Source organism: Vulpes lagopus, chromosome 13, assembly GCF_018345385.1.
Source record: "Vulpes lagopus strain Blue_001 chromosome 13, ASM1834538v1, whole genome shotgun sequence".
Lineage (NCBI taxonomy): Eukaryota > Metazoa > Chordata > Mammalia > Carnivora > Canidae > Vulpes > Vulpes lagopus.
The window spans coordinates 32015908-32043891 of NC_054836.1; the positions used below are offsets into that span (position 1 = coordinate 32015908).

Below are 27984 nucleotides of genomic sequence, written 5' to 3' on the forward strand. Positions count from 1 at the left end.
TCAACTTCATCTCCCCATAGGTAGCAAAATTCCTGGAATATAATACAACTCAAAGAGTCTGTGATGTGCATGAATACATGAATGAATTCAGAAGGAGACTCCTTCTGTAATATAATAAACAATCTGACCAAAAAAGGGGGGGGAGGGCTAAAAAAATATTCCCTAGAAGCATGTATCTAGAAGTGATAACTTGAGAGTTATCACTTCAGAGATTTGTTTACAATTAATGAACTTAGCAATGCACTAATGTATAGAATATGATATTCCATGTTAAGAGCTGTTCATTCTTTGCCATCCAAATACAAGATCTACTTAGGAGTTTATAAAACAAACCAGTCTTTGTTTGAAATATAAAAACAGTAATTGTTATATACATAAAAGGCAGATTTCATCTGCCTATCCCATCCTCTCATCCACAGCTCCAAGAATCATACTATCCTATCTACTTTTCCCTCCCCTAACCTCACCCTGGTCTAGACCAGGTATGTGTACACCTAACCCAAAGGAAGTCAACTTATTGTTTAGCAGACAATGTATACGTTGTGAGACCTGGTTCCATCAGTGATCTAAGCTAGGCTCTCAGTAACCTGAAAAGGTACAAATTGTAGCCAGCCAATGGTGGGCAATGAACCTAAAAAAAAGAATATGTACATGCTGGGTGGCCACTTTAAGGGGCATATAGGCCAACACATAAGGAAGCCTTTTGAGAGAAAAACTGAAAATGAAGCAAATACATTCTGAAAAGCTGAGATGAGAGACTTTGTGGTTACCTGTAAGAGAAAGAAAAAAGGGAGGAAGGGAGAGAGAAACAGAAGTGGGGAGGAGGGGGGGGGGGGAACAAGTTATAAGAGAGAGAAGGGAAGAAGGGGAGAGAAACAGAGAAAGTTGAGACTAGCTTTTTACTTCCCACAGGACCAGCTGCATTCCATTTCACTCCCCTGAATTCTCCTTTTTATGTGAGGTAATGGAGATATACTGTTGTTCCTTACAATCAAGATTCCCAACTGGAAAGTCCTAAACAAGATTAGATAAATGCCAGAAAAACGGAAGCTGTTTTTGTTTTTCTAAATCACTAAATAGGCACTACACACTTTAACACAGAAGTAGGAATTCTGGTTTCTAATCATAGCTCTGCTCTAACATCATGCAAATCTTGGCAATCAAAATGTCTCTCAACTTTTGTTTACTTACTTTGAAAAGACAGAATTGGATTATAGACCTCCTATACTTAATTAAATCCTTTAAAAACTAACTTGCAATGACAGCATGAGGGGTGTGTACATGTGTACATATACAACAAATTCAAAGATATATATACTCTTAAAGCAACCCTTTGGAAGTCCCTTGTGAATTTTTCTAACGATGTGAAAGATACAAGCTCAGGAGTAATAAAATGGCTTTCTCCTAAGATCCCAGAAACCCATAAAGCAGCGACCTAAAGCAAATGTAACTATCAAAGTGTAAAACTTCCTTTCAAGATAAGCAAGGCACTCACCTGATACACTGCCTCCCTTCTTGGACTTTTCTCAAAAATGCCTGCCTGCCTACTATACTTTAGACGATCTTCTGAGGGTTTCCTTAGGAAAGAGCACAATGCTCTGAGTCACATAAATCACCCCCACCATGGACCACAGACAGCTATAAAGGTGGATTTTGATAGCTGTTCTGTGACATGGCCTGACAGAAAACCTCTATCAAATAACTTAAGTGGCCTAGAGAAAATAGTGACTCTCATCTAACCAATAAGATCTTCTCTTGAGACTGTCAGTTGGTGCTAAGGGGGATAAAAGCAGTGGTAAAACAGTAAGCAAAGCACTAGCACAGGATTAACAAAAGTCTGATGCTAAAGAAGGTCACAAGGTCACCAGGTATCTAACTAGGAAAGGCTAGCCATTTCTGTTCTATTGTCAAGCATGGCTATCTAACAAAGCTCTTGTTTTACTGAGTTCACCAAGTACCCTTATAATAAAATTCTTGTCATCTAAGGTAATTCCAGAATCCCTCTGTGCTTTGCACATTTTTTTTAAAAAGTCTAATATACCTAGTACTTTTCATAAAGCTAAATATATGCATTCTATATACCTGTTAAATCTCTAGCTTCTAAAACTAACGTAAAAAAAATAAATAATGACCTTCAAATTCTTTCCTCAAGGACTATAAGTATAGGCTTATACTCTTAATTGGAGTAAGCCGTTTTCTCTGTTAACAGGAAAACTCAATTAGGTATTCTAGAGTTGACATTAGCTTAACTTTTCTTTCTTTCTTGGCAAATAGATAATTTAGTAAGGGCCTTTTTATGATTAAAACCAAACAAAAAAATAAGATATTGAAAAAAAAAAGGCAGACTTCAATAATGACAGAGGGTCATTATTTAGTCCAACTAAATCAAAATCAGCCTTACCTCAAAAACTTGAGATTTGATGACTAACCTATCTTAAGCATGTACTTAAAATGCTCTAAAAAATTCATCTATTGAGTAGAATTCAAGGCATTGTTCTAATAAAGATATTAAAGTGATAGGACGGCCTCAAAATTTTTGAGATACAAAAACAAATTGCCAAGCCCTGACAATTAATCCCCAAAACACAAGTGGGAGACAAAAATCTGATCTGCACTTCAATCCATTAAAATCTATAAATGGGATCCCTGGGTGGCGCAGCGGTTTGGCGCCTGCCTTTGGCCCAGGGCGCAATCCTGGAGACCCAGGATCGAATCCCACATCAGGCTCCCGGTGCATGGAGCCTGCTTCTCCCTCTGCCTATGTCTCTGCCTCTCTTTCTCTCTGTGACTATCATAAATAAATAAAAATTAAAAAAAATAAAAATAAAAATAAAATCTATAAATACTCCTTGAAAGTACCCAACTATATGTGTTATTTCTTCTTTTTGACTACTTTTACATTATTTTGACAAATAAATGATAATAAGTTGACATTTACTTAGGCTTCTAAAATCATTCTCATAGGTTCTAAGAACATAAATGTTGTAAGGGAAAAGAAATAAAGGAGAACAATTTCAACACAGTTTGAAGGAAAAGAACAAACCAAAATTAAATTCAATAAATCAAGAAACCATTGGAGAAAAAGAGACAGATAAATATGGTTGAAAATCTATTGCAAAAGACAAATCAAGTTAAGAGCTCATACCTTTAAAAAAAAAAAAAATGAAACTGATCTTCGTTTCATTTTCTTTTTCAAGCCACTATGATCTTACCAAACAAACAAATAAACAACAGTAATGTAAAATGGATATGTAAAATGGTAGGGCCCAATATGAAACTGTTACCATACAACCCAGAAATTTCACTTCTAGGTATATACCCCAGAAGACTGAAAATTCAAATACATGCACATATATGTTCATATCACCACTATTCATAATAGCCAAAATGTGGAAGTACCCTAAATTTCCATCAACAAATGAATGGATAAACAAATTGTGTATGAACATACAACAGAGTATTATTCAGCCATAAAAAAGGAATGAGGTACTGACATATGCACAACATGGATACATTATGCTAAATGAAAGACGCCAGACACACACTGTCAAATATCATATGATTCCATTTATACGAAATATCCAGAATAGATAAATCCATAGAGACAGAATGCAGAATGGGAGATGCCAACCCCTGGGATCTGTAATGGGGAGCAACTGTAATGAATATAGTCTTCTTTTGGGGGGTGATGAAAACATTTTGGAACTAGATAGAGGTGGTCGTTGCAACAACACTGTGATTGTACTAAATGCCAATTAACTGTTCACTTTAAAATGGTTAACTTTGTTATGTCAATTTCATCTCAATTTTTTAAAAATCAAAAAAAAAAAAAAACTGGGTCAGTTGTTAGAAGACACAATTTCTAGACCCGGGTTCTAGGCCAGCTACTTATAGCTGACCTCTCTGAGCCTCATTTCTTCATCTGTAAACAGGTTGGAAACAGATGATATCCAAGGTTTCTCTCATTTAACTGGTGCTCTATATCTGCAGCTCTGAATTTTTAAAGAATTGTATCATATAGGAATTTATCTGAAAAACAAAGCACGAAGTATTGGTTAATGTTCTCAACAACAGTTGTGCAGGAAAGTCATTAGAAAGTTTAACAAAATTGCTTCTTGTAACAACTAAACAGAAATGGACTTAAACATTAAAAGTCAATTCAATGAAGGCAATTCTGCAAAGAGTAAAACTAATGTGTTCTAAGATTACAGTTTCCTAGCAGTCTATAAACTATATCTAAACTGTATCTTAGGGCAGAAATTAGAAAATCTAACCACAATTATAAACAAAAAAAAGATGAAAGAGAATCTAGAAGAAAGGTTGGATTAAATGAACTCTTGGGGATTTTGCCCCAATATCAATTATTTTGGGCTTTGGGAGGTACTGTGCATCATATAGCCTGAGATCACTATATGTTGGTTACCTATATTTCTGATTTAGACTTAATATACACACACTAAAAATCAGATGAGCCATAAAAATTAAAGAGAGTAACACATATTCTCAACCCTACTTTCATAAGGTGGCAGAAAATACCAAAGACAAATAAGCAAAGCCAAAGGTTTCCTCAGGAAGCAGCTTTGGATATATTCCAACATAACAAATGTTGACCTGAGTTATCAGAATTTCCCACCATACAGCAGAGTAGAAATAATTTTAGTCTAGAAATTTTTTGTTTAAAGATTTTATTTATTTATTCATGAGAGACATACAGAGAGGGAGAGGCAGAGACACAAGCAGAGGGAGAAGCAGGCTCCATGCAGGGAGCTTGACGTGGGACTCGATCCTGGGTCTCCAGGATCACACCCTGGGCTGAAGGTGGCGCTAAACCGCTGAGCCACCCGGGCTGCCCTTAGTCTAGAAATTTTAAGCCAAAAGATGTCAGCTATCACAGCCAAAGAAAAATCTTAACATTCCCATGAATCATCTAAATCTGTATTGTTAATACTAAACTATGAGATGTGGCCACAGGTGACTGCTACAACTGACTTGCTGTGTAGTTTTTAAATAAATATTAACTGAGTTTTAGAACAAAGGGTACCATTCATATCCACCTAAACATCAGGTAAGTTGATAAATGCAATCCAAAAAGAGAAAAGGAAATCAGGCACTGTTTAGCATAACTGTTCCTCAATTTTCACCTTGCTAAGTACATCTAAAAACTATAAATACAAAAAATATAAAAATGCATGTCATAACCCAGCTGTTGTTCCCATGACCTATCATATCATAGGCTTCATCTACTTGGTGTCATAGCCTCAAAAAATGAGTTTCATAATTCAAATGCATATGAAATAAGGTCACTGTATACAAAATCATCTAATTAAACAAAGCATAAAAGCTGTAATTATGACATATATTTTGCTTAGTAAAAGCACATGGGTTTTAATTACTAGTTAACATGATACGCTATAATTATGCAAAAAGTCTTGTTTTCCACTTAGTATACAATTTTCTTATCACTACATCAAGCTATTACGTTTACTACATTACTACTTACCTTACTTTGACCAGAAATGTACTGAAAAATTTTGAGAATGTTTTGAATGAACGCTTCATTCAAAAGTAATTTCATAGTACATTTGCAAACTAGGGTAGCTCTTTCAGACTGCAAGTAGTATACTTTGAAAAGCTTAAATTTTAAAAGAAAAATAAACTTGCTGCACTGTTGACAGGGAGGTCTACTGCATTTTCCAAGTTTAACAGTGCAAGAAAATCAAGTTACATGTCAAATTAATAAAAATGAGCTGCAAAAAATAAAATAAATAAAATTAAATAAAATAATAAAATAAAAATGAGCTGCAATTAACCCATTTATTCTTGCAACAAATTTGAATCAGTTTAACAATTATAAATTTCTAGGTCCATATACAGTTTATACTTTAGTTAAGCTGAGTGGTTACTTTGTGAAACTCACTTCAACTCTCCATACTTAGAATTCTAATGCATAAATAAGGGAAGTCTGCCTGTGTTATAATATAGCCCTTTTTCACTACTTCTAAGTCTACTCCAATTCTTTCACATTGGGGAAAAAAAATAAACCCATAAATAGTGGCTCACAAATCTGAAACTGGACAATTACAATGGTTCCTAAAAAGTATCAAGTGTAAAAGTAAAGAAATAATAAAGGCTTTGCCAGTGTTAGGTACAGCAGAGTGCTAAACTAGCACATAAGCAACAGAGCGTGTGCACAGAACCATACTATGCAGAACTGACCAAGCCTTGACATTCCAAGGCTGCCACCTGCCAGGGTCAGAACAACACACCAGGCCTCTAACCACTTAGGGAACCTGTGGAACAACAGCCCAGAACTCCGGATCTCTCCTCCATGAATCTTAATCAATCCAAACCCCTTAACAAAGAGAGGGGTACAAGGCTAGCATGTCCTATGATGTTCAACCCATCAAGGTCAAAATTGATTCCTGAAAAAACTATTCACCCAATTTCTAACTGCCATCCACTGTGGAACTGATGAATGTATTTTTCACATCAATTCTGAACCCACTATGCCCTGTTATTTTTGGTCACTACCAAAAGATAAATTTATTCAATTACCAGTACTCTCCTGTACACTAACCACTGTACTGTTCAGGCTTTTTCCTCCATTATCCAACTTCCCACTACTTCCCTCCCACCCAAAGCTCTCCTCTAGGTTTACTCTGTTCCACGGTAAAACAAAACTACATCCTCAAAAACTTCACTGTTTAAGTAAAAGCTGCTTCTCCAGTGATCCTATCAAAGGCTGCTTATTTTTTCATTTATCACTTACTCCAACTTTCTGATGCAGAGTCATGGTCCCAATTATAACTCGGTCAGTTTCCTATAAGAATCCCCGTCCCTGTGCAACTCCTGCATTTTGAAATTAACTGGGGGATTTTAAAGTCCCACTGCCCAGGTTACACCACATAGAAATTAAATCAGAATTTAGCTGGGGATGACAGCTGGCTGTTAGGACTTCCAAGGTGCAGCAAAATTAAGGTAAGAACAATAGTAGTTTGTTAAATTCCCCAGGTGACTTCAACATGGTCACACGTAGGAACTACTAATCTGGGCAGCCTGGGTGGCTCAGCGGTTTAGCACCGCCTTCAGCCCAGGGCGTGATCCTGGAGACCTGGGATCGAGTCCCACATCAGGTTCCCTGCATGGAGCCTGCTTCTCCCTCTGCCTGTGTCTCTGCCTCTGTGCGTGTGTGTGTGTGTGTGTGTGTCTTTCATGAATAAATAAAATCTTTAAAAAAAAAAAAAAAGGAACTACTAATCTCCAAGATGCTCCTAATTGTTAATTCAAAACTCCTGATACAAAAAAAGCAAAACAAAACAAAAAACCTCCTGATACATGGCACACAACATTTTTCTCTATCCCAAGTACTACAGAACCTTGAATCATTTAGCATACATATGGATAATCCATCCATCACTCTACTTTTACTATCATTAACATTTCACATTTGCCAACTTTCAGTGCAACTCCACTTTAGCCATTGTAAGACCACACGCATCATCACCTTGTCTTCTCTGAATGGAAAATGTGAAAATTAATCATCTTATTCTCTGACTACAATCTTCTAGCTCTAAATTAGTTATACCAACTGTATCTATTTTTGTCATTCAGAGTCGCAGACACTTGATTCTTGTACATTCTCCTTATTTAGCCCACTTCTGTATTCGCTTCACTATCTAGATTGGACTCCATGGTTCACCATTTCAACCACTCTCTTGCCAATATCTTCATTTATCACATTATGTTGAAAGTGCTTGTTTATTTTCTGATATATGCCATATGCTATAAGTCTCATGAGGACATAAATTGTGTATGTTTTGTTCAGGAATGTATTCCTGGTGCCAAGTGTAACATTTGGCACATACGGTAAGCTCTTAGTAGTATACATTGAACGCACAGTATCCTGATCAATCATCAAATCAAGGTTATATAAATCAAGATTTTTTTTTTCCCAGTAATAATCTTCAACACTGTCTCCTTTCTGATCATCAACTGGCATCTTAACACTTAGGTCTACTTATCCTTGGTTTCTGCGTCAAATCAATTCATTGAGCAACTGCTATCTACAGGGTGTAGGGAAGAAACAGTCTAAGGTGTACCACCAAACAAAAACCATTGGAAAAACTAAACACCTCAGAAATTTATCAAAGCAGGAAAAGGCAATTCACATTACTCCCTTAATAGTATTTTTTTCAAGTTTAATGAAAATTCTCTCATGTGTTTAAATATTAAGAAAGGCATGGAAGTAAATACAGTTTTTAAAATGGAAAAAGTAAACAATACTTTTACTTTTTACTAAATATGCTTCTGCACTGGTTTACTTTTCAAGAACCATGTGATCTTTTTAACAAAAAAATTACAGTTTTTTGCAAATAATTCTTTATTATTTTCAGATTGCACATACCACTTTTTCACACACCATATTCCTAATTGACTTTATTAGCATTCAATTAACAATTCACTTAAAATATTTAAATGAATATGCTATTACTAACATTTATTTATAGCAAGCAACGATCATAAAGCCCCTCATAACATTTGTACCTCTAAGTAGAATATAGGAAACATCCTCTTTGACAAAATAGACAAAATAGCAAGACAAAATAGTTGGTCAAATTATGGTAATAGAGGAAATAGCTTAACACACATGTCCTTTAAAACAGATTTGCATATGGAAAATATTAAAGAAAAAAGAGACAGTATTTGTATATTGCCAAGGTCTAATTACTTAACTAATAAGGATTTTAGGGCAGCCCCGGTGGCCCAGCAGTTTAGCACCACCTCCACCCCAGGACGTGATCCTGGAGACCCAGGATGGAGTCCCACATCAGGCTCCCTGCATGGAGCCTGCTTCTCCCTCTGCCTGTGTCTCTGCCTATCTGTGTGTGTGTGTGTGTCTGTCATGAATAGATAAATAAAATCTTTTAAAAAAAAATAAGGATTTTAAAATGTTTAGTAGGAAGTATGACATTGGGAAGGTGGAGATGACGAAGGCAAAAGCTGCTGCAAATGACTGTGAAGAGGCAGGTGGACCATAAACAGAGATAGATGATCCTCAAGAGTATCACAAAGTTAAGAATCTTGGATGTAGAGTGACACTGAAACAACCAGCCAACCTAAAAAAGGATCTCCAAAGTTAAGAGCCAGAGACTCCAAATGCACTAGGAGAAAAAAATAAATAATAGATAAGCACTGCAATTATCATGAGATATTGCAGCCAGGAATTTAGTGAGCAGGTGGGGAGTAAGCAGATGACAGGGGCAGAAAGGGCAAGATTGGAAATAGAGGGTCTCTCTGCTTTTGGAGGATTACTCCTCCTCCAGGGGCATGACTAACCATGAAGAACACTCACAGAGAGGCAAGTGAAGACAGGAACACTGCAGAATTGCAGGTCACTGTAGTTAGCTTCCCCCACTAAAGAGCACAGCAGTTGTTAATTACCCAACACTGAACAATGTCAATCCGACTCCTCAGTACCTTCAAATCTCAGTAAAGTCTTTTATAAACACATACACAGCATCTAGATAGAACACTTAATTCACACACAAAAAAAATATTTTTAAAATTTCAAGTTGGAGAAAACTGCAATGACAATTTCAGCTCTACTATTATCTATTTGATCTTGCCTATGCAATGCTTGATACTATCTCCTGAAGCTAACTACAAAAAATGCACTGCAAAATTTAAACACCTTTTGACACCAAAAGCACAATCAACCAAAGAAAAGTAGATAAATGGAACTATTTCAAAATTAGAAAATTTTGCACTCAAATGATACCATCAAGAAAATGAAAAGCCAAGGCACCTCGGCGGCTCAAAGGTTGAGCATCTGCTTTGGCTCAGGGCATGATCCTGGAGTCCTGGGATTGAGTCCTGCATCGCCCGGGCTCTCCATAGGGAGCCTGCTTCTCCCTCTGCCTGTGTCTCTGCCTCTGTCTCTCTCATGAATAAATAAAAATCTTTTTTTTAATAAATAAAAATCTTAAAAAAAGAAGAAAATGAAAAGCCAACACACAAAATGGGAGAAAATATTTGTAAATTATATCTGTGGTGATGAGCCTCTATGTATAATATAGAAAAAACTGTTAAAACTGAATAAGAAATAACCCAATTATAAAATGAGGATGATTCAAACACATATTTATTCAATGAAGATAAATGGTCATGAAAAGTACATGAAAAGATGTTCAACATCATTAAGCATAAGGGAAATGCAAAACAAAGCCACTATGAGATACCACTTTTCACCCACCAGATAGCCATCACAAAAAAAAAAAGAGAGAGAGAACAACAAATAATATTAAGGATGTGGAAATTAGAACCTTCCTATATTTCTAGTGGGAATGTCAAAGTGGCACTTTGGAAAACAATTCACAGTTCCTCAAAAGATTAAATATAGTTACCATATAATCCAACAACTTCATTCCTACTGTACATCCCAAAAGAAATAAAATGTCCACGCAAAAACTTGTACACAAGTGTTCACAACAGCATTATTCAGAATAGCTCAAAAAATGGAAATATCTCCATGTCCACCAACAGATGCAAGGATACACCAAATGTAGTGTACTGATACAATGGAATATTATTAAGCAAGACAAAAAATTTGAAGTACTGATACATGCTACAATATGTATGACCCCTGAAAACATGCTAAGTCAAAGAAGCCAGTCACAAAGGCTACATGTGCTGATTCCATTCATAGAAAATGTCCAGAACTGACAAATCCAGAGAGTTATTTGTGATTGCCTGGAGCTCAAAGAAGAGAAAATTTGGGAATGGTGGCTAAAAGGTTAGAGTTTTTCTATTTGGGAGTAAGGAGTTCCACAGCTTATTGCAGCAACAGAGCATAATTCTCTGTATTAAAAGTTACGGAATTTTACCCTTTGAGTGAACTGTATAGTACGCCAATAATATCCCAATAAAACTATTTTTAAAATTACCATTTGCTAGCTAAATGACAAAAAAAGAGGAAATAAGCAAAGCAGGCTACACAGATTGTTTCATTGAACAGAATCAATTCAAGATAAAAACAATTCAAAGGACTAAGTATCTAAAAAAACTTAAAGTGAAAAAAAGGTACTATCTTTTGTAGTGGCTCTCAGCCAAGGATAACTTTGCTCACCAAGAAACATTTAACAACATATGGAGCCATTTTTGATTATCAAAAGGTTGTCCTGTGCATCCTACACAGCATCCTAATGCACAGGACAACCACTTAAAACAATGAGAAGAGAAAGGGGAGGAGGGGGGATCCCTGGGTGGCGCAGTGGTTTGGCGCTTGCCTTTGGCCCAGGGCGCGATCCTGAAGACCCGGGATCGAATCCCACATCAGGCTCCCGGTGCATGGAGCCTGCTTCTCCCTCTGCCTATGTCTCTGCCTCTCTCTCTCTCTCTCTCTCTGTGACTATTATAAATAAATAAAAAATTTAAAAAAAAAAAATTTAAAAAAAAAAAAAAAAGAAAGGGGAGGAGGAAAAAGAAGAAAAGGAGAAAGAAAAATGAAGACATTACCTATTCTGGATTAAAGATATTAACAATGATATTGCTGCAATAGATCCTGGTTCAACCTAAGGAAATTTTAATATAGTGACTATTCAATGACAATAGGAAATTACTGGTCATTTTATTAGGTGCGACAATAATGCTGTGGTTATATTTTTTAAAGTCCTCATTTAATGCGATCCCTATCAAAATACAACATTTTTCACAGAACTAGAACAAATTCTAAAATTTGTACGGAACCACAGAAAACCCCAAATAGCCAAAGCAGTCTTCAAAAAGAAAAGCAAAACTGGAGGCATCATGATTCCAGACTTTAAGTTATATCACAAAGCTGCAGTAATCAAAACAGTATAGTACTGGCACAAAAACAGAGATCAATAGAACACAGCAGAAAACCCAGATATAAACTCACAAATATATGGTCAATTAATCTTCAACAAGGCAAGAAAGAACATTCAATGGGGGGAAAAAATGGTCTCTTCAACAAACGGTGCTGGGAAAACTGTACACAGCAACATGCAAAAGAAAAAGTGGACCACTTTCTGACACGATACAGAAAAATAAACTCAAAAGGATTAAAGACCTAAATGTAAGATAGGAAATCATCAAATTCCTAGAAGACAACACAGGCAGTAACCTCTTTGACATCAGCCATGGCAATTTTTTTCTAGTTATGTCTCCTGAGGCAAGGGAAACAAAAGCAAAAATAAACTACTGGGACTACATCAAAATAAAAAGCCTCTGCACAGAGGAGTTAATAATCAACAAAACTAAAATGCAACCTAGAGGATGAGAGAAGATATCTGCAAATGGCATATCTGATAATAGGTTAGTATGCAAAATATATAAAGATTTTACACAACACCCAAAAAACAAATAATCCAATTTAAAAATGGGCAGAAGACATCCCACCAAAGACATCCAGATGGCCAAGAGACACCTGAAAAGATGTTCACCACTTACCATCAAGGAAATGCAAATCAAAACTACAATGAGATACCAGCTCACACCTGTCAGAATGGCTAAAATCAACAGCACAAGAAACAACACATGTTGTCGAGGATGTGCAGAAAAAGGAATCTTTGTGCACTGTTGGTAGGAATGCAAACTGGTGCAGCCACTTTGGAAAACAGTATGGAGGTTCCTCAAAAACTTCAAAATAGAACTATCCTATAAACTAGCAATCACATTACTATTTACTCAAAGAATACAAAAACACTAATTCAAAGGGATACATGGACTTCTATGTTTGTTTATAGCAGCATTATTTACAACAGCCAAGATACAAAAACACCCCAAGTGTCCATCGACTGATTAATGGATAAAAAAGATGTGGTAATCACACACACACACACACACACACACACACACACACAATGGAATATTATCCAGCCATGAAATCTTGCCATTTGCAATGACATGGATGGAGCTACAGAGTATTATGCTAAGCAAAACAAGTCAGAGAGAGACAAATACCATTTCACTTATATGTGTTACTTAAGAAACATAACAAATCCAAGCAAAGGGGAAAAGATGGGAGGGGAGGATCAATAAAGAGACTCTTAATTAAAGAGAACTGATGGTTACCAAAGGGGAGGTGGGTGGGGAGATGGGTTAAATAGGTGATGGGGCTTAAGGAGTACACTTGTGATGAGCACCATGCAGTGTAGAGAATTGCTGAATCACCATATTGTACATGTGAAACTGATATAACACTGTATGCTAACTATACTGGAATTAAAATAAAAACTCAAAAAGCAAAAACAAAAATCCTTATTCTTGAGAGATTATGAAAGTATTCTAAGAAGTGACATAATACCTTCAATTTACTTTAAAATGATTTGGCTAAAATAACAAAAATAACAGAATCAGAAATAAAGCAAATATGACAAAATGTTAACAATACAGGCACTTGGTACATGGTTGCTAAAGCCAATATTTTCAAGGTTTCTGTGTGTTTGAAAAAAATTGCATTTTAAAAAACTGATTAGAATTTTATTTTTATATATATTTTATATATTTCTATAAATCATTTATTTTTAAAATGCTCTTTCTGAATGATGGAGAGCGTTTTACTTCATTACATTTCTTGAAACAACCATGGAAATGTCTTAATGGGGAAGAGAGAATTATTCTACAATATTCTTCAACAACAGAAAGAAAACATTAAAAAAAATTAAGGTCTTGAATGTTCAGGTTTCTCAGTAATTTTCTTCCTATTCCATAAATAGCTTGCTCTCTTTAGATCCTGTCACTATGATACTAAACTAAAATAAAATGTATTGTTCTAATATAACACAGTATTGCACTTGGCATTTCTAACCCAACAACTAGTCTACTGTCTACCTACCCTATTAGGGCTACATTATACTGCATAAAATCCTCAAACTTCAAGACTATTCTCTGGGGCACCTAGGTGGTTCAGTCCGTTGAGCCTGACTCTTGGTTTCAGCTCAGGTCATGATCTCAGTGTTGTGAGATCGAGCCCTACGCTGGGCTCCCCCATCAGTGCAGAATCTGCCAGAGATTCTCTCTCTCCCTCTACCCCTCCCCCGGCTCTTGCACATTCACACAGAGAGAGGCTCTCTAAATTAATTAATTAATTAATTAATTAGTTAATTCTTTAAAAGTTCTTTTAAAAAATCAATCTCTACCTCATACTGAAAAATAAGCTTAGTTACATGGCAATTCATACTAAGTGCCTTTAACAAAAGTGAATTATAAAGAGTGAATTTATTTAATACACCTGAAGATGTCCATTTACAAAAGTATTCCTCTACTAAAGTTCAAAAAACTTTTACCACAGCAGTTCATGGGTGCAAAAGCAAGACAAGACAGGCCATATTCATATACGGCCCCTCTTCGCCCTCATTCACACATGACTATAAAACAGTATAAGAATAAAAGTTTCAATACTCACAACTCAACTTATTTTCCCCATCATGTATCATCCAAGCGTAAATCAAAACACAAGCCTATCACAGTAGAGAGAGCTAGATCTTCAATGCAAAGCCTAGCAATGAACTATCATCAATCTTCTACCTTTCCTTTCTATCTTATGAAAAGGAGCATCCTCTAAAGCAACAGTAGAAACCATCTTTTACTAAGTGCTTAGTACTGTCTAGGACCTTTACAAACCACTTTATATATATTTAATTCTCACAACTTTGACATAAGTTGTATTACAAACTCTATTCCACAGATGAGGAAACAGCTAAATCATAGAACTGGACCATGAACTGAGCTTGGTTTAAAATTCAAGCATGTTCTGAACCATTATTTTATACTTACTCTCAAGTAGATTTTTTAAACAGGGAGTTGGGAGGGGATGGGCAAAAGTCCACACACAATATAGAAGTAATCAAATAAAAATGATTTACTGAGATTCAAATATTCAATTTACAAAAAAAAAAAAAAAAAAAAAACTAGAGTAACTAAAGTGACACTAACATCTTAAAACCCTTAGTACTCTTTAAAAACCTGATGTAGATTTTGTAGGTAACAATATTCAGATAACTTTCAGGGTATGTTCTAGACTGGGCAGATACACATAAATTTCTTTCACATTCCTGATGGCTGTACAGTAACAACTCAGTATCGGAACAATGACCTTTGAAGTACCACAAGATCATCTTAATTCACAATAAAAAAAACAAAGTTCAACAGTGTTCATTAACTCAGAGATTATGAGTCTTTTTAATCATAATAAATTCAGATAAAAGGCATAACATCATAAAAAAAATTATATTGCACTGTATTCCTTTAAATAAATGTATAGTTTTATTTGTTCACCTCTTAAATTAACAATAGAAAACATCCTTATACCCATTGGTGGCATGTAAGTTAAAAATGGAAATTAAATACTCTATCATGGCCTGTTTAATGTATTTACAAGAGGGCAGCCCCAGTGGCTCAGCGGATTAGCGCCGCCTTCAGCCCAGGGTGTGATCCTGGAGACCTGGGATCAAGTCCCACATTGGGCTCCCTGCATGGAGCCGCCTTCTCCCTCTGCCTGTGTTTCTGCCTCTCTCTCACTCTTCATGAATAAATTAATAAAATCTTTTCTTAAAAAAATGTATTTGCAAGAGAGAGAAAAGGGTAAATGTTGGGGGAAGAGCCCCGAGAGGGCAAGCTCCAAGCTTATAGAGAGGAGAATAATAAAAGCGGCAAGGGGAAAATAATCAACATATCCATAAAGCATCACCGAAAAGAAGGAAAAAATAAGTATAGAAAGGAAAATACAGATATAGATTCACCCACAAAGGACTCTGATGGCATAATCTCCAGCTAAGTAAAATGTTTTTATAACAAGAACACTCTTCCTTGTGTAGAACAGTTTATTATATTCTCGGATGAATGCAGACAGGCAGCTGTTGTATGAAGGGACTGAAACAATTTATATGCTTAATATCCGTATTTAAACTTTTATTTAAACTTAAAAGTTTTATTTATAATAATATAGTTCTATCCTTTTCTTAACTCATTGCACAATACTACTAATACTAATCACACCACTATATATATATTTCTTAAAGGATTTTCACATCCCTCATCTATTCCATATAAAAGGAACAATCCAACAGAAATGCTTATATAATTTCAAAGCTACTTTAGGTAAAACTTTATCAAACTGACAAGAATCATAGTATTTCCCATAAGAGAAAACTGTACAACACTGACATTTTTAAAGCACAATATGAAATTGTACTACAACATTTTTCTTTCACTCACCTACACTAAAAGCTTTACTATAGAAGAAATATATTGGTCAAAAGTTCTAGTTATACCAGTTCATATTGTACAGGTATCACTTCTTGATTTCCTCATGAAATTCAGTCTAAATCTAGCTCTTAATACATAAATTAGAAAGTCAAAACTGAGACAGAAACGCAAGAATTGTATCATCTTGGTCAAAGAGGACTTCTTTGTTTAATTTGACATTTTAAAACCTCCACTATGAAACAAAGAACATAGAAATAACAACTTCAAACACTAAATTCTAAGTTATGAAAATAAACTACTTGCTATTTTCATCTGAAGAAATAATAAAAAAAAAACAAACCTAGTATTTACTGAGTTATTACTGTGGGAAACATCATTCAGTGTTTAATGTGTCATTTCACTTAATACTTACAATAACACTAGAGATAAGTACCATTAATTTACAGTTATGCAGATGAGAAAACTAAGGCTCAAAAAGGTTAATAACTTTTCAAAGTCAAAATGCTCAAAAGTGACAAAACTCTGAATCAAATCCAAATAATCTGACACCAGCCATCACTCTTAACCATCAGCATACACTCTTCAGAAATTCGGAATTTTCAATTTGTGATTAGAAAATACGGAGCAGCCCCAGTGGCTCAGCAGTTCAGCGCCGCCTTCGGCTCAGGGCGTGATCCTGGAGACCCGGGATGGAGTCCCACGTCGGGCTCCCAGCATGGAGCCTGCTTCTTCCTCTGTGTCTCTGTCTCTGCCTCTCTCCCTATCTCTTTCTCTCTGTCTCTCACGAATAAATAAATAAAATCTTTGGGGAAAAAAAGAGAAAATAACGTATATACGTATATATAAAGATATACAGTATGTAGAAAACAAGATTAACACTGTGCCTCAGTACAAAAATAAACACATTAATTTTGCATTAGTGCCCACTACCTACTGAATATCCTGAGTTATCAGACATTAACTTACAGAGCCTTTTTAGTTCATAAAACACATTTTTAATAAATTATAAAATACTGGGGTGCCTGGGTGGCTCAGCAGTTTGGTGCCTGCCTTTGGCCCAGAGCATGATCCTGGAGTACCAGGATCGAGTCCCACATCGAGCTCCCTGCGTGGAGCTTGCTTCTCCCTCTGCCTATGTCTCTGCCTCTCTCTGGGTCTCTCATGAATAAATAAATAAAATCTTTTAAAAAAAAATATAAAATACTCTCAGGGCACCTGAGTGGCTCAGTGGTTGAGCATCTGCCTTCCGCTCAGGTGGTGATCCTGAGGTCCTGGGATCAAGACCCACATCGGGTTCCTGCAGGGAGCCTGCTTCTCCCTCTGCCAATGTCTCTGCCTTTCTGTGTGTGTCTCTCATGAAGAAATAAATAAAACCTTTAAAAAAAATTATAAAGTACTCCCAAGACTGATTTTTCTAAAATTTCTATGTAATCAACATACCCAACTCTTTGTATAATACATTATTTTCAGTTTCTTTTTCTATGTTAGACCTTGCAAGCTGCCTCCAACCTCCCCCTACCCCATTTCCTCTTTCTCTTCTTTTACCAGGATTAGACTATTCCAAAGGTTTAAGTGTTGAGCACTTAGGCACCACTCAAGAAAATACATCAGATGTTAGTAATTAACATCAGGTATAAAAATAGCTGATTATATTAATAACTGCAGTCTGATTAAACACCCTGAGAAAAATATGCCATCTCAAATACACTCGAGAAAAGAAATCAAGAACAAATCTAAAGTACAATATTATGACTTAAAGAAACACTGGATAAAACATATCTTAAAATCAGACCAATTACTTCCCAAATTTTATGTAATAACTAAAATAGGATGAAATTTTATTTTATACTTAACTCCTCCATTAGCACTGCACAACTTCAATCAGTTTTATAATTTCCAAGCCTCAAATAATGATAAAGCCATTCTCCCGAGACACAAGTTGTCACACAACCCTGGCCTTAAAAGTCATAATACAAAGAATCACACATCCTCTCTGGTGCCAAACCATAGCTAGGCTAAAAATAGTTCCAGGGTTCTGGGAGCAAAACCAATTCAGCTTTAAGCATAGTAACATCCAAGGACTCTCCAATCATGTAGAGCTACAGTCAAAAGCAAAACAGGATTCGCAGTAAGGGTTTCACCGATGCATCAGAATAAAAAAAAGTTCCTCAGGAAGTTGAAAGAAAACAGTGCAATAAACTAACAACAATAAATTATTCCAGTTGATATATATGAAGTGTTTAGTGCTAACTTAAAGATCATTAAGCCAGTTTAATTTTCACAGCTGAACACAGAATTGTTTCGTTGAACTTTTCTGGTACATATTTCTGAATTAATAATGGAATTTTAGATGGCTGAAATGATCTAACAATGTTCTGTCTCTAAAAATGACACTGAGAGGCTTTGTAGTCAAGAGATTACGGTAGCAGCTGCCCCCCTTTAAAACATACCCCCCAGATTTCCAACTTTCTGAAATCCATGACCAAATTTTTACTCATTTTTATAAACTTTGAAGACCGTATGAAAGCTTATACAAACTGTGAAACAGTCAACAGAACACCACAAAAATCAGCATTATTGTACTATTAGAAACCAAGCTATATCTAGTTCAGGAATACAAATTTTAAGTACTTTTAATACTTAATAAAAATCAAGTATTGGGATCTCTGGGTGGCTCAGTGGTTTAGCGTCTGCCTTTGGCCCAGGGTGTGATCCTGGAGTCTCGGGATCGAGTCCCACATCGGGCTCCCTGCACGGAGCCTGCTTCTCCTTCTGCCTGTGTCTCTGCCTATTTCTCTCTGTGTCTCTCATGAATAAATAAATAAAATCTAAATAAATAAATAAATAAATATCAAGTATTAAGAGATACAAGATAAAAATCTAAGTTGTTCTTGCATTTATAATTGGTCATATAAAAATAAAATCAATCTAACCAGACTTTTACCTGAAGGAAAAATCAAGACAGAAATACATTCTAACAAAAAGCCTAGTTTTCAAAATTTTTTGTCAAACTTTTTTGTGTTTTGAGATCCCAAACACAATATTCAACCACAGTGTCCTATCAAAAAATATCTAATGGACATTGATAATAACCAATCCTTGAAAGGTAACTGATGTGATAGCATAAATTTATGGTAGACAATTTTTGTCTCATTTTTCATTTTTACCTTAATCCTGCTGACGAGAATATTCAACATTCATTCCCTCAACAGGTAGTGAGGACACTAGATATTAAGCTCTATTTCAGGTATTGGGAACACAACTGTGAGCCTTATCTTTAGGATTTTACATTCAGTAGGGAAGAAACACAAAATAAACATACGAATGAATCTATAATAGATGAGAATGGAAACCAAGCATTACTTCCATCAGGGTAATTCAGCCTGGTCCTTCAGTAGACTAACATGGACCTCTTTAGGAGACTCAAGAGTCTTCAAGAAAAAAAAAAAAAAAGACAAATTCACAGATTTTTTTTTGCTTCTCTGTTCTCATTTTTTTTGGTTGTTTTTTCATTTATTATGAATTAGCTTGGAGCCTATGCAGACAAGAGAGATGGGCTGACTCTTCAATAGCAAAAACAAAACCAAAAAACAAAAAACTCATTTTTAGAGCTGCCATGTCATCCAAACTGGTAGTTTTACCTAGAGTTATAAAGCTAATGCAAGTAATTATCTTTTAATTATATACTCCAACCTTTACTTCCCCTTAATTTTTCATCCTTTAATTATGTCATGTTTTATTTTGACATAATACCTCAAGGCTTCAACTGAATGATTGCCAAACTGGCACAATTTAGCTCTGCTAGTGAATTTTCTGAGGACAGGTTTCAGATTTGACTCACCATTTCAGCACCAGAACTTCTCATGTGCCTACCACACAGTAGGTGTATTTGTGGTTAGTGAACAAATTAAATCACAAAGATTAATCTCCAGTACAAATTATAACCAAAGCTTTATGAAAATTGTCCTAAACAGCTTTTCCTTTCAAGAATTTACCAGGGTTAAAAGATTTCTTTTCCCATAAATATTTAAGATTATATACAAATGACTTCTAACTCTCAAAAAAATTACTTTTCCTTTTTTTAAAGATTTTATTTATTAATTTGAGAGAAAGAGCACAAGCAGGGATGGGGGGGGGGTGCTGAAGACAATACGGGCTCCATGCTCAGCACAGGGCTCAAATCCAGGACCCTAGGATCATGACCTGAGCTGAAGGCAGATGCTTAACTGACTGAGCCACCTAGGTGCCTCTAAGTAACCTTTTTTCTTTTCTTTTTTTTTTTTTTTTTTTTTTCCTTTTTTCGAAATATGTTTTGGAACTTCTCTTTCGAAAATTCGTTGGAATCAGTTTACCAACAGGAAACTAACCTCATTCCTAGCGTGCAGGACATGCTCTCAGTCCACTTTTTTTTTTCACTTACTTTAATCTATTCTCTGCTTCCTCTGTAACTGCACCAGTGGCCAAGGGGCACCCTCTTTCTCCAGGGATCCATCTATCTATCCACTAAGAAGCCAGTAAGCCATAAAGCTAGATAAAGCTTAGGACCTAAATTCACACCTGTGCAAGACATAGGAGAAAAAAAATGATGGATTAGCTACTAATATCTGTATAATGACCAACAATTCACAAGCGGTTATACTGTCATATTATCTGATTTTCACAACAATGTGAGAGCAGCTAGGAAGGTACTATTATTACCCAATTTTATAAAGAAGGAAACTAAGACTCAAATTTCAAACAACTTTCCTAATGGTCACATCATAAATAAGTGAAGTAGGGACTCATTCTTATATTACTTAATACATAGGTTGTGTTGTCTCACTACTGTGATAGGTTAATTTGTTGATAGACATGAAGATGCATCACTGTGACTCCAGACTATTTATTCACTCAATTTTAACTGCTTTTGTTAGGGGTAAATTAGTTTTAAAGCTGTCCATTTGCTTTAATTCAAACTTCCCTCTCCTCCCAAAAATTTAAAGTGTTGTAATATCAAAATTAAGCCTGAGAAATAGAAAGTCAATTTTAGATTACCATCAACAGAGAGGGCACTTAATGGTCTGTAAAACCACAAAATTTCAAAACACATTTAAAAAGCCATACCCTGAGAACCTCAGTCAGGGAATGCCATAAAGTCACTTAGCTTTGCCACCAAATGGCTAGCTATTCAGTGACCAGCAATGAAAATGTCCCCAAGATAGAACCTGTTTTCTCCCTCTTCCAAAAGTTCATGCTCCCTCCTTTTCCATTATTACTCAGCTAACACAGGTTGGCTGATTCCACCTGAAGCAAACATCCTCTCAACCCTTTTCCATCTTCAAGAGATTTCTCTTTATTCCACAGTTATACTAGAAATAAGACCAAACATAAGCAAGCACATCTTAACAAGACTAGATTAATACATAAAATACCCTTATATAACCTGCAAAAAGCTGTATGTACGTTGGTAGTTACTACACAAAAAGATGAAAAGCCAGTACATTTTTCTGTGGCCTTACAACATACAACCAATACCTTTAATCTTTAAAACTATACACATTTCTACTTATTTCTTAGTTCTTCTCCCAATTTAATTCCATATCCCCCCAAATAAAATACTCTTACAAATTTGTAGCAATTAATATGATACTTTTAACCATAAACATTCAGTAGACTAGTTAAAATATTTTTTATCAATGTCTATGGAAAACTGGTCAACAAACTTTGGAACAATCCATCCAAACACCAGAGTCATATACACTGGTATGTCCCTAACTAGGGCTCCCAAGGATGGTTATGAAAATCGAAAACCTCTATTTTAATATTTCAAAGTACTGAATGGAAGACCTGTTTAATTAGTATAAAGTTGTAGGGCTTAATTAAACTATCACATATATTTGCTTTTGCTTGCAATTCTATCAACTAGCTAGCAAGCTGCTGATCAGGAGTGATGAGCAAGAGGTGTATGTGTGCTAGGTTAATAAAACATAATGAAAATATTTATGAATATAACTTATTTATAAACTCTGTGGAAATCTCCAATAAAAAGGGGATAAATAAAACAAAGGCCTTTTAAAATTCTTTTTTCTAAGATCTTATTCTTAAGTAATCTCTACACCCAATACGGGGCTCCAACTGAGATCCAAAGTCGCACATTCTACCAACTGAGTCAGCCAGGTGCTCCACCCCTGTAAGATTCTTGAGAAATGGAAGGCAACACTCAACTCAGCTTATCAAAAGATGCTAGACAATGCTGTATGTACAGTGACAAGCCAGCCTCATTCTAGACAGTGATGTCCTTCCGCTCCCCTTATAAAATCTCTTTCCTACTCCTTAACATCCTTTGAATGCCAATGGAGTTATGATTCCTGTTCTGGTGAGTAGCCTTTATAATATCATTAATCATTTAAAAAATAGCTCATGCAGTTTAAAGACTAACCCATCCCAAGAATATTTCTCTTAACAAATATATTAACAAAATCAAGTCACAATTTTTTACGAAACATTTATTATAGGCAAGAGTGTGTTAAAAAGAGCCCTCAAAATCTGGAGACCTTTCCTTGTGGCAGAACTCATCATATCTCAGGATCTCCCAAAGAGAGACACAAGAAACTCTGTAAATCTCTGTATTAGAGTTCTCCAGAGAAACGGAATCAATAGAAAATACTTATGAAGTTTTTTAAAGGAGGTTTATTACAAAGGACTGGTTCAAATGATTATGGTGGCCCACAATCTGCCATCTGAAAGCTGGAGAGCCAGGAAAACTAGTGGTAATTCAGTCCAGAGGCCTGAGACCCAGGGGACCGAGAATTTAAATCCCAGTCAAGGGAAGGAGATAAAATGAGATCTGATGTGCCAGGTCTAGGCAAAAAGGTGGGGGGGGGGGGGGGGGGGAGGCAAATTCCTCCTTCCTCCACCTGTGGCCTCTATGGATTAATTACATATACCTACCCATAATGGGAGGAGCAATCTACTTTAAAGAGTCCACTGATTCAGATGTTAATCCCACCATCATCCAGATACACCCTAACAGACACACCCAGAAATACTGTTTCATCTGGGCACCCCCTGACCAGTTGAACTGACAAATGGAATTACCCATCACATGGTTAAAGGACTTCGCCATACAATGCAAACTCCATCACCTTTGAAAGCAAATCACCTACCAAAAGCTATGAGAAATCCTGAAAGAACAAATCTATTAACTTCCTTTGTGCAAATATTTTCAAAATGAATTTGAAACACAGAAGTTTATTCCCTTAACAGCTATTAGCCTAGGACTTTTCTAAAAGTGCTACATAGTATGCCTTTTCCCATCTGCATCTTATTTGTTAACCACAAAATCAACAATTAGTGTTACTATATAAAAACCAACAAATCTGGATGGCAGTAACTTAACACAAACATAAACCATTTTTATTTAACATTTACTAACACCTCACATTTGAGCACAACCTAAACACTATTAAGTTTAAAGTTACACCATTTTCATTTTTTTATCAACAGGCTGGTAACTGATTTTTATGCAAAAAAACAACCTCCAGAGTATACCACAGGTCTGGTTTAAATTCAACATATTTTCCTACATCTTCTATACCTTTTGTTTCTGTAATAATAAATGCTCAGAACCATAACCCTAATAGCTTTTGAAAAAAAGTTTAAAAATGTGTTTAATGAAAATTCACTGATAAAGGGACACCTGGGTGGCTCAGTGGTTGAGAATCTATCTACCTGCCTTCGGCTCAGGGCATGATCCTGGGGTCCTAAGATCGAGTCCCGCATCAGACTCCCACAAGGAGCCTACCTCTCTCTCTGTGTCTGTCATGAATACATAAATAAAATCTTAAAAAAAAAAAAAGATAATTCATTGATAAATATTTCATTACATTCTAATGTATTTCATTATATTCTAATGCTGTGAAAATTCAGATTAATTGAAACAAATCTTCAAGTAAACATTCCATACTCTAATTCTGATATATGTAAATTTACACTTTTTTTTTTTTTTTTTTTTACACTTATTTTTTTAAAATAGATGGGTGGAGGGTTAGTAGGTGCTAAATAATCTTCAAGTATACTATGACAAATAGAAGTAACTTTAAGAAGTCAAAAAAGAGGAAAAGAAAGTAGAAGGAGAAAAGATTAACTAGACATTTAAAACAAACCTGTCATCCCTAAATGAAAAATGCAAAAGACACACAGATATGGCTAGCAAGTCTTCTAAATATTTCAATTGTATTGAGAATGAAAATAATACAAATTAAGGCCAAAAGTTTAAATGTAAAACTATGTTAACTCCTCTTGAGGGAAAAAAAAAGAAAAAAAAGGCAAGAGGACTTATGGGGGCTGTACTTTCAGTTCATACTAATCTACCATATCACAGGTTTCAAAGCTCAATATACATATTAATTTGCTCAACTGAGTAACTTAATGTGGCCCTTAATTGATCCCTTGAATGAGTTTTCATTTCTGAGAAGGTTTCAAAGACCTATTTTGACAAAATGCAAAACTGAAAAGTTTCCCATGAACATTTATCACTACTATTATGTATCTATATACCTGGCACCCATACCTTGACTCAAAAAAAAAAAAAAGTCTAAAAATAGTCTACTGATGATTATCAGCTACAAAAGAAAATTAATGATGCATTCCACCCTGAGCCACAGAAACAGTACACAACTGGAATAAAAGGAGCTAGGTGTGACTCATGGCTCCATCACCTGTTACACAGTATTAAGCAAACTATTTTAACTCTCCGTCTTCTCATCTGGCTATTGAGGATAATATCTCAACCTCAATGCTGAGATGTCAAAACACCAAGCAAACAGTACCACTCACCACGTTCTGAGCACAACTTATGCTCGTTGAACAAGAGATTCTTTTGTAACATAGCCCACCATTATATATTTTAAGATCTTACATGAATTAAATCACTTCCCTATTATCTCCTGATCTATGTTAGAACTAAGAAAAGCAGTAAAACAGAGTCTCATACTACTAATTTTTTAGTAACCCATATTGAGTACAATTTTATACATAGTAGATATCAAGATAGGACTATTTCTGACTCTTAAAAAAAAAAAGCTACAGTAAAGCAAAATGTCTTTAAGTAATGATAATTCTCAGTTTACCGACTGACAATATTCAGACAGGAAAGCAGTGTATTATAAAAAATATCAAGAGAGCTAAAAATTACTTACTGAAAGCTATGGAGTCAGAATTCTACTGAGTAAGGAGATGGGATTCAAGTTTCACATTTGCCACTACAAACTGTTTGACCTTGGACAAGTCTCTGGGCTTCAATTTTCTAATCTGTAAAATGACTATTAAAAACCAAAGATAAAAATCCAAGTACCATTCAATCTGGGCCTTCCTTCAGGAAGGCAATCCAATGTAGTAGTTAACAGGTTGGACTCAGCAGGGGCTGCCCAGGTAGGAAACCTGGCTCTGTCACTTACAAGCTGTGTACTAACACACACACACACACACACACACACACACGCAAACACTACAGTACGACTTACTAGTACCAATGACTTACTGATTAAAATATTTCACTGAAACACAAAATCATTTTATAATATGGAAGATCAGAAGGTACAGTCCTTCCAATTCAAGACACTAGCATTTTACTAGCTGACACGGGCTCACATGACAGCATTAATAACTCTTTTAAACCATGCTGACCTAAGCCAAGTTTCATCAGATCATGTCATAAAATATCATACATTAAAGACATTTATTTTTTTACATGGCCGAAGCTTATTATAAGGCTAATTATTCTCACCAAAATATCACACTGAAGGTAAAAATAGAACTTCTGCTCCTTAGGTCTTTTTTTTTTTAACCTAATATTGCTGATGACAACAGAAACTTAGGATGTATCATCCAAATCTCCGAGAATTAAATTCCAGGAATTAAAAAAATATATATATGTGGAATTTAGAAATATCAAGTGAACCTCAAACTACTAGAGATAAAGGAGTTCATAAATTAAAATCAACAAGTATTTGCCGGATATATCATATTCTAGGCTCTGTGCATAGATCAAGTGCAACTACCAAAGGGTGAACTTCCTCAGAGCTAGTCAAGTTGGAAAGGCAAGTACATCCTTTCTCATCACATGTTAATACAACAAAAGCCGCTCATCTACAAACATTTCTATTTCCTTTTGGCCCAGGTAGGAATGCTTCCTGTTGCCCATTAAAGTTGTTTTCTCTTCTATCCCTTAGCCCACAAATATGCCCAAACTAGTCCTCTGACAGCTGACACTGGAACCTTCACAAGGTTTCAAGCGAGTAGCTTCTAAGATATTCCCTCAAATCCACAAGCTGCAGGATTTATCTTCAATGACGCCTACAACACCAGCAACATACCACTACACATAACTTGGGTGTTAACTTGGGTCAGGTATCTAATCAGACCAATTTAGTTCTTCCTCTTCAAAAGTACTGCTAGGAAAGGCAAACTCTACTTCTTCAAAAAGTCTGCCTTTTTTTTTTTTTTTTTTTTTTGCAAGGGACATGAGACACTAGAAAAGGGAAACTGATTGGCTAGTCATAGTTGCCCTACTTCCATTTCAGGTCCAAGTGGGAAAAAGAAGAAAAAAAAAAAAAAAAGAAAGAAAGAAAGAAAGAAAACTGTTCCACAAAGAGTACCAAGGGAGCCTTAAGCAAATCAAGTGTAGATGATAAACTGAACTTTCTGATTCCTACGATTTAAAGAGGTGATGGGGAGGGGGGGTCAGGCAGGGGGGCGGGGGAGGAGGAGGGGGAGGGGGCGGTGATATAACTGGGCTATCCAAGTGTCTCTTGAGAAAGATGGTCCACTTCACAAAGTAGGCAAAGTAGGGGGTGGGGATGGGGGGATGGGGGGTGGAAACAATCTGGCCGAGGGACAACCCCAGGATGCTGACGGAGCTTGGAGGTAGAGGGCCCTGGAGGCCAGGGACCGGAGAAGGGAGACCTCGGGCAAGCCGTAGGGCAACGGGAATGAGCAGCAACGCAGACAGACCAACGCTGCCACGGAGCAGCGTGTAAGAGGACACCACGGAGGAAGCGAGCAGTCGGGAGGCAGCGACAGCAGCAGGGTGACCAGTGCCACGGGCGACGGGCAAGTGGCGACTGCGAAAGCAGCACAGCAGCCGGAGGTGGTGGCACTCTGTTGAGTCAGCACAGCTCCCATTCGGGGGGGGCACTTGTAGGATCCCCGCCGCTCTTCGGGCCCCGGGGGCCCGCTACGGAGGGTCAGGCCCGGGGCGGGAGAAATGATGTTCTCGGAAGAGCTGGCGCCGGCCCCTTCCCCATTTCACAGGTAAACACTGGCCGCCGTCGCCGCTTACCTCTGTTAACATTATTACACCCCGGGGAAGTGAGCTCCTCCCTAGCCTCGCCGCATGGCAACAGCCGTAGCAGCAGCGAAAACTGCCCGAGCCGCCGCCAACTGCCGAAACAGCTCCTTCAGTCCTCTCCCGGGCGGCGGCTTTACTCGGCTTCGCTGGCTTCCCCCCGGCCCGGCTGCTCGCGACGGACGCGCCGCCATCTTGGAAGAGCGACGTCCGCGTATCTCTGCGACGTGCGCTCCCATTGGCGGGCGCAGGAGCGGCCGGCGGCACGTGACCGTCTCCATGGCGCCGGCGCGTGGGGAGGGAGGGGCGGGCGCTCGGCGGCCCGCTCGGCCCCGGTGGTGAGGCCTCCCGAGCCGGGTTTCCGGGCCGGTTCGGGACTCGCGGGAGTGGAGACTGGGTCCCGCGCGGCGACGGAGCGGCTCGCGCGTCCC

General features: G+C 36.8%; 1 protein-coding gene across 2 annotated transcripts in view; it reads right to left on the reverse strand.

Moving 5' to 3' along the window:
- Positions 1–27779, reverse strand: part of SNX13 (sorting nexin 13) — a 123282-nt gene extending 95503 nt beyond the window's left edge. For both annotated transcript variants that reach the window (XM_041727492.1, XM_041727491.1), the window contains exon 1: positions 27548–27779. In XM_041727492.1, coding sequence (XP_041583426.1) covers positions 27548–27559 — 12 coding nt within the window. In that variant the 5' untranslated portion in view covers positions 27560–27779. The remainder of the gene's footprint in view (positions 1–27547) is intronic.
- Positions 27780–27984: the final 205 nt, after the last annotated feature.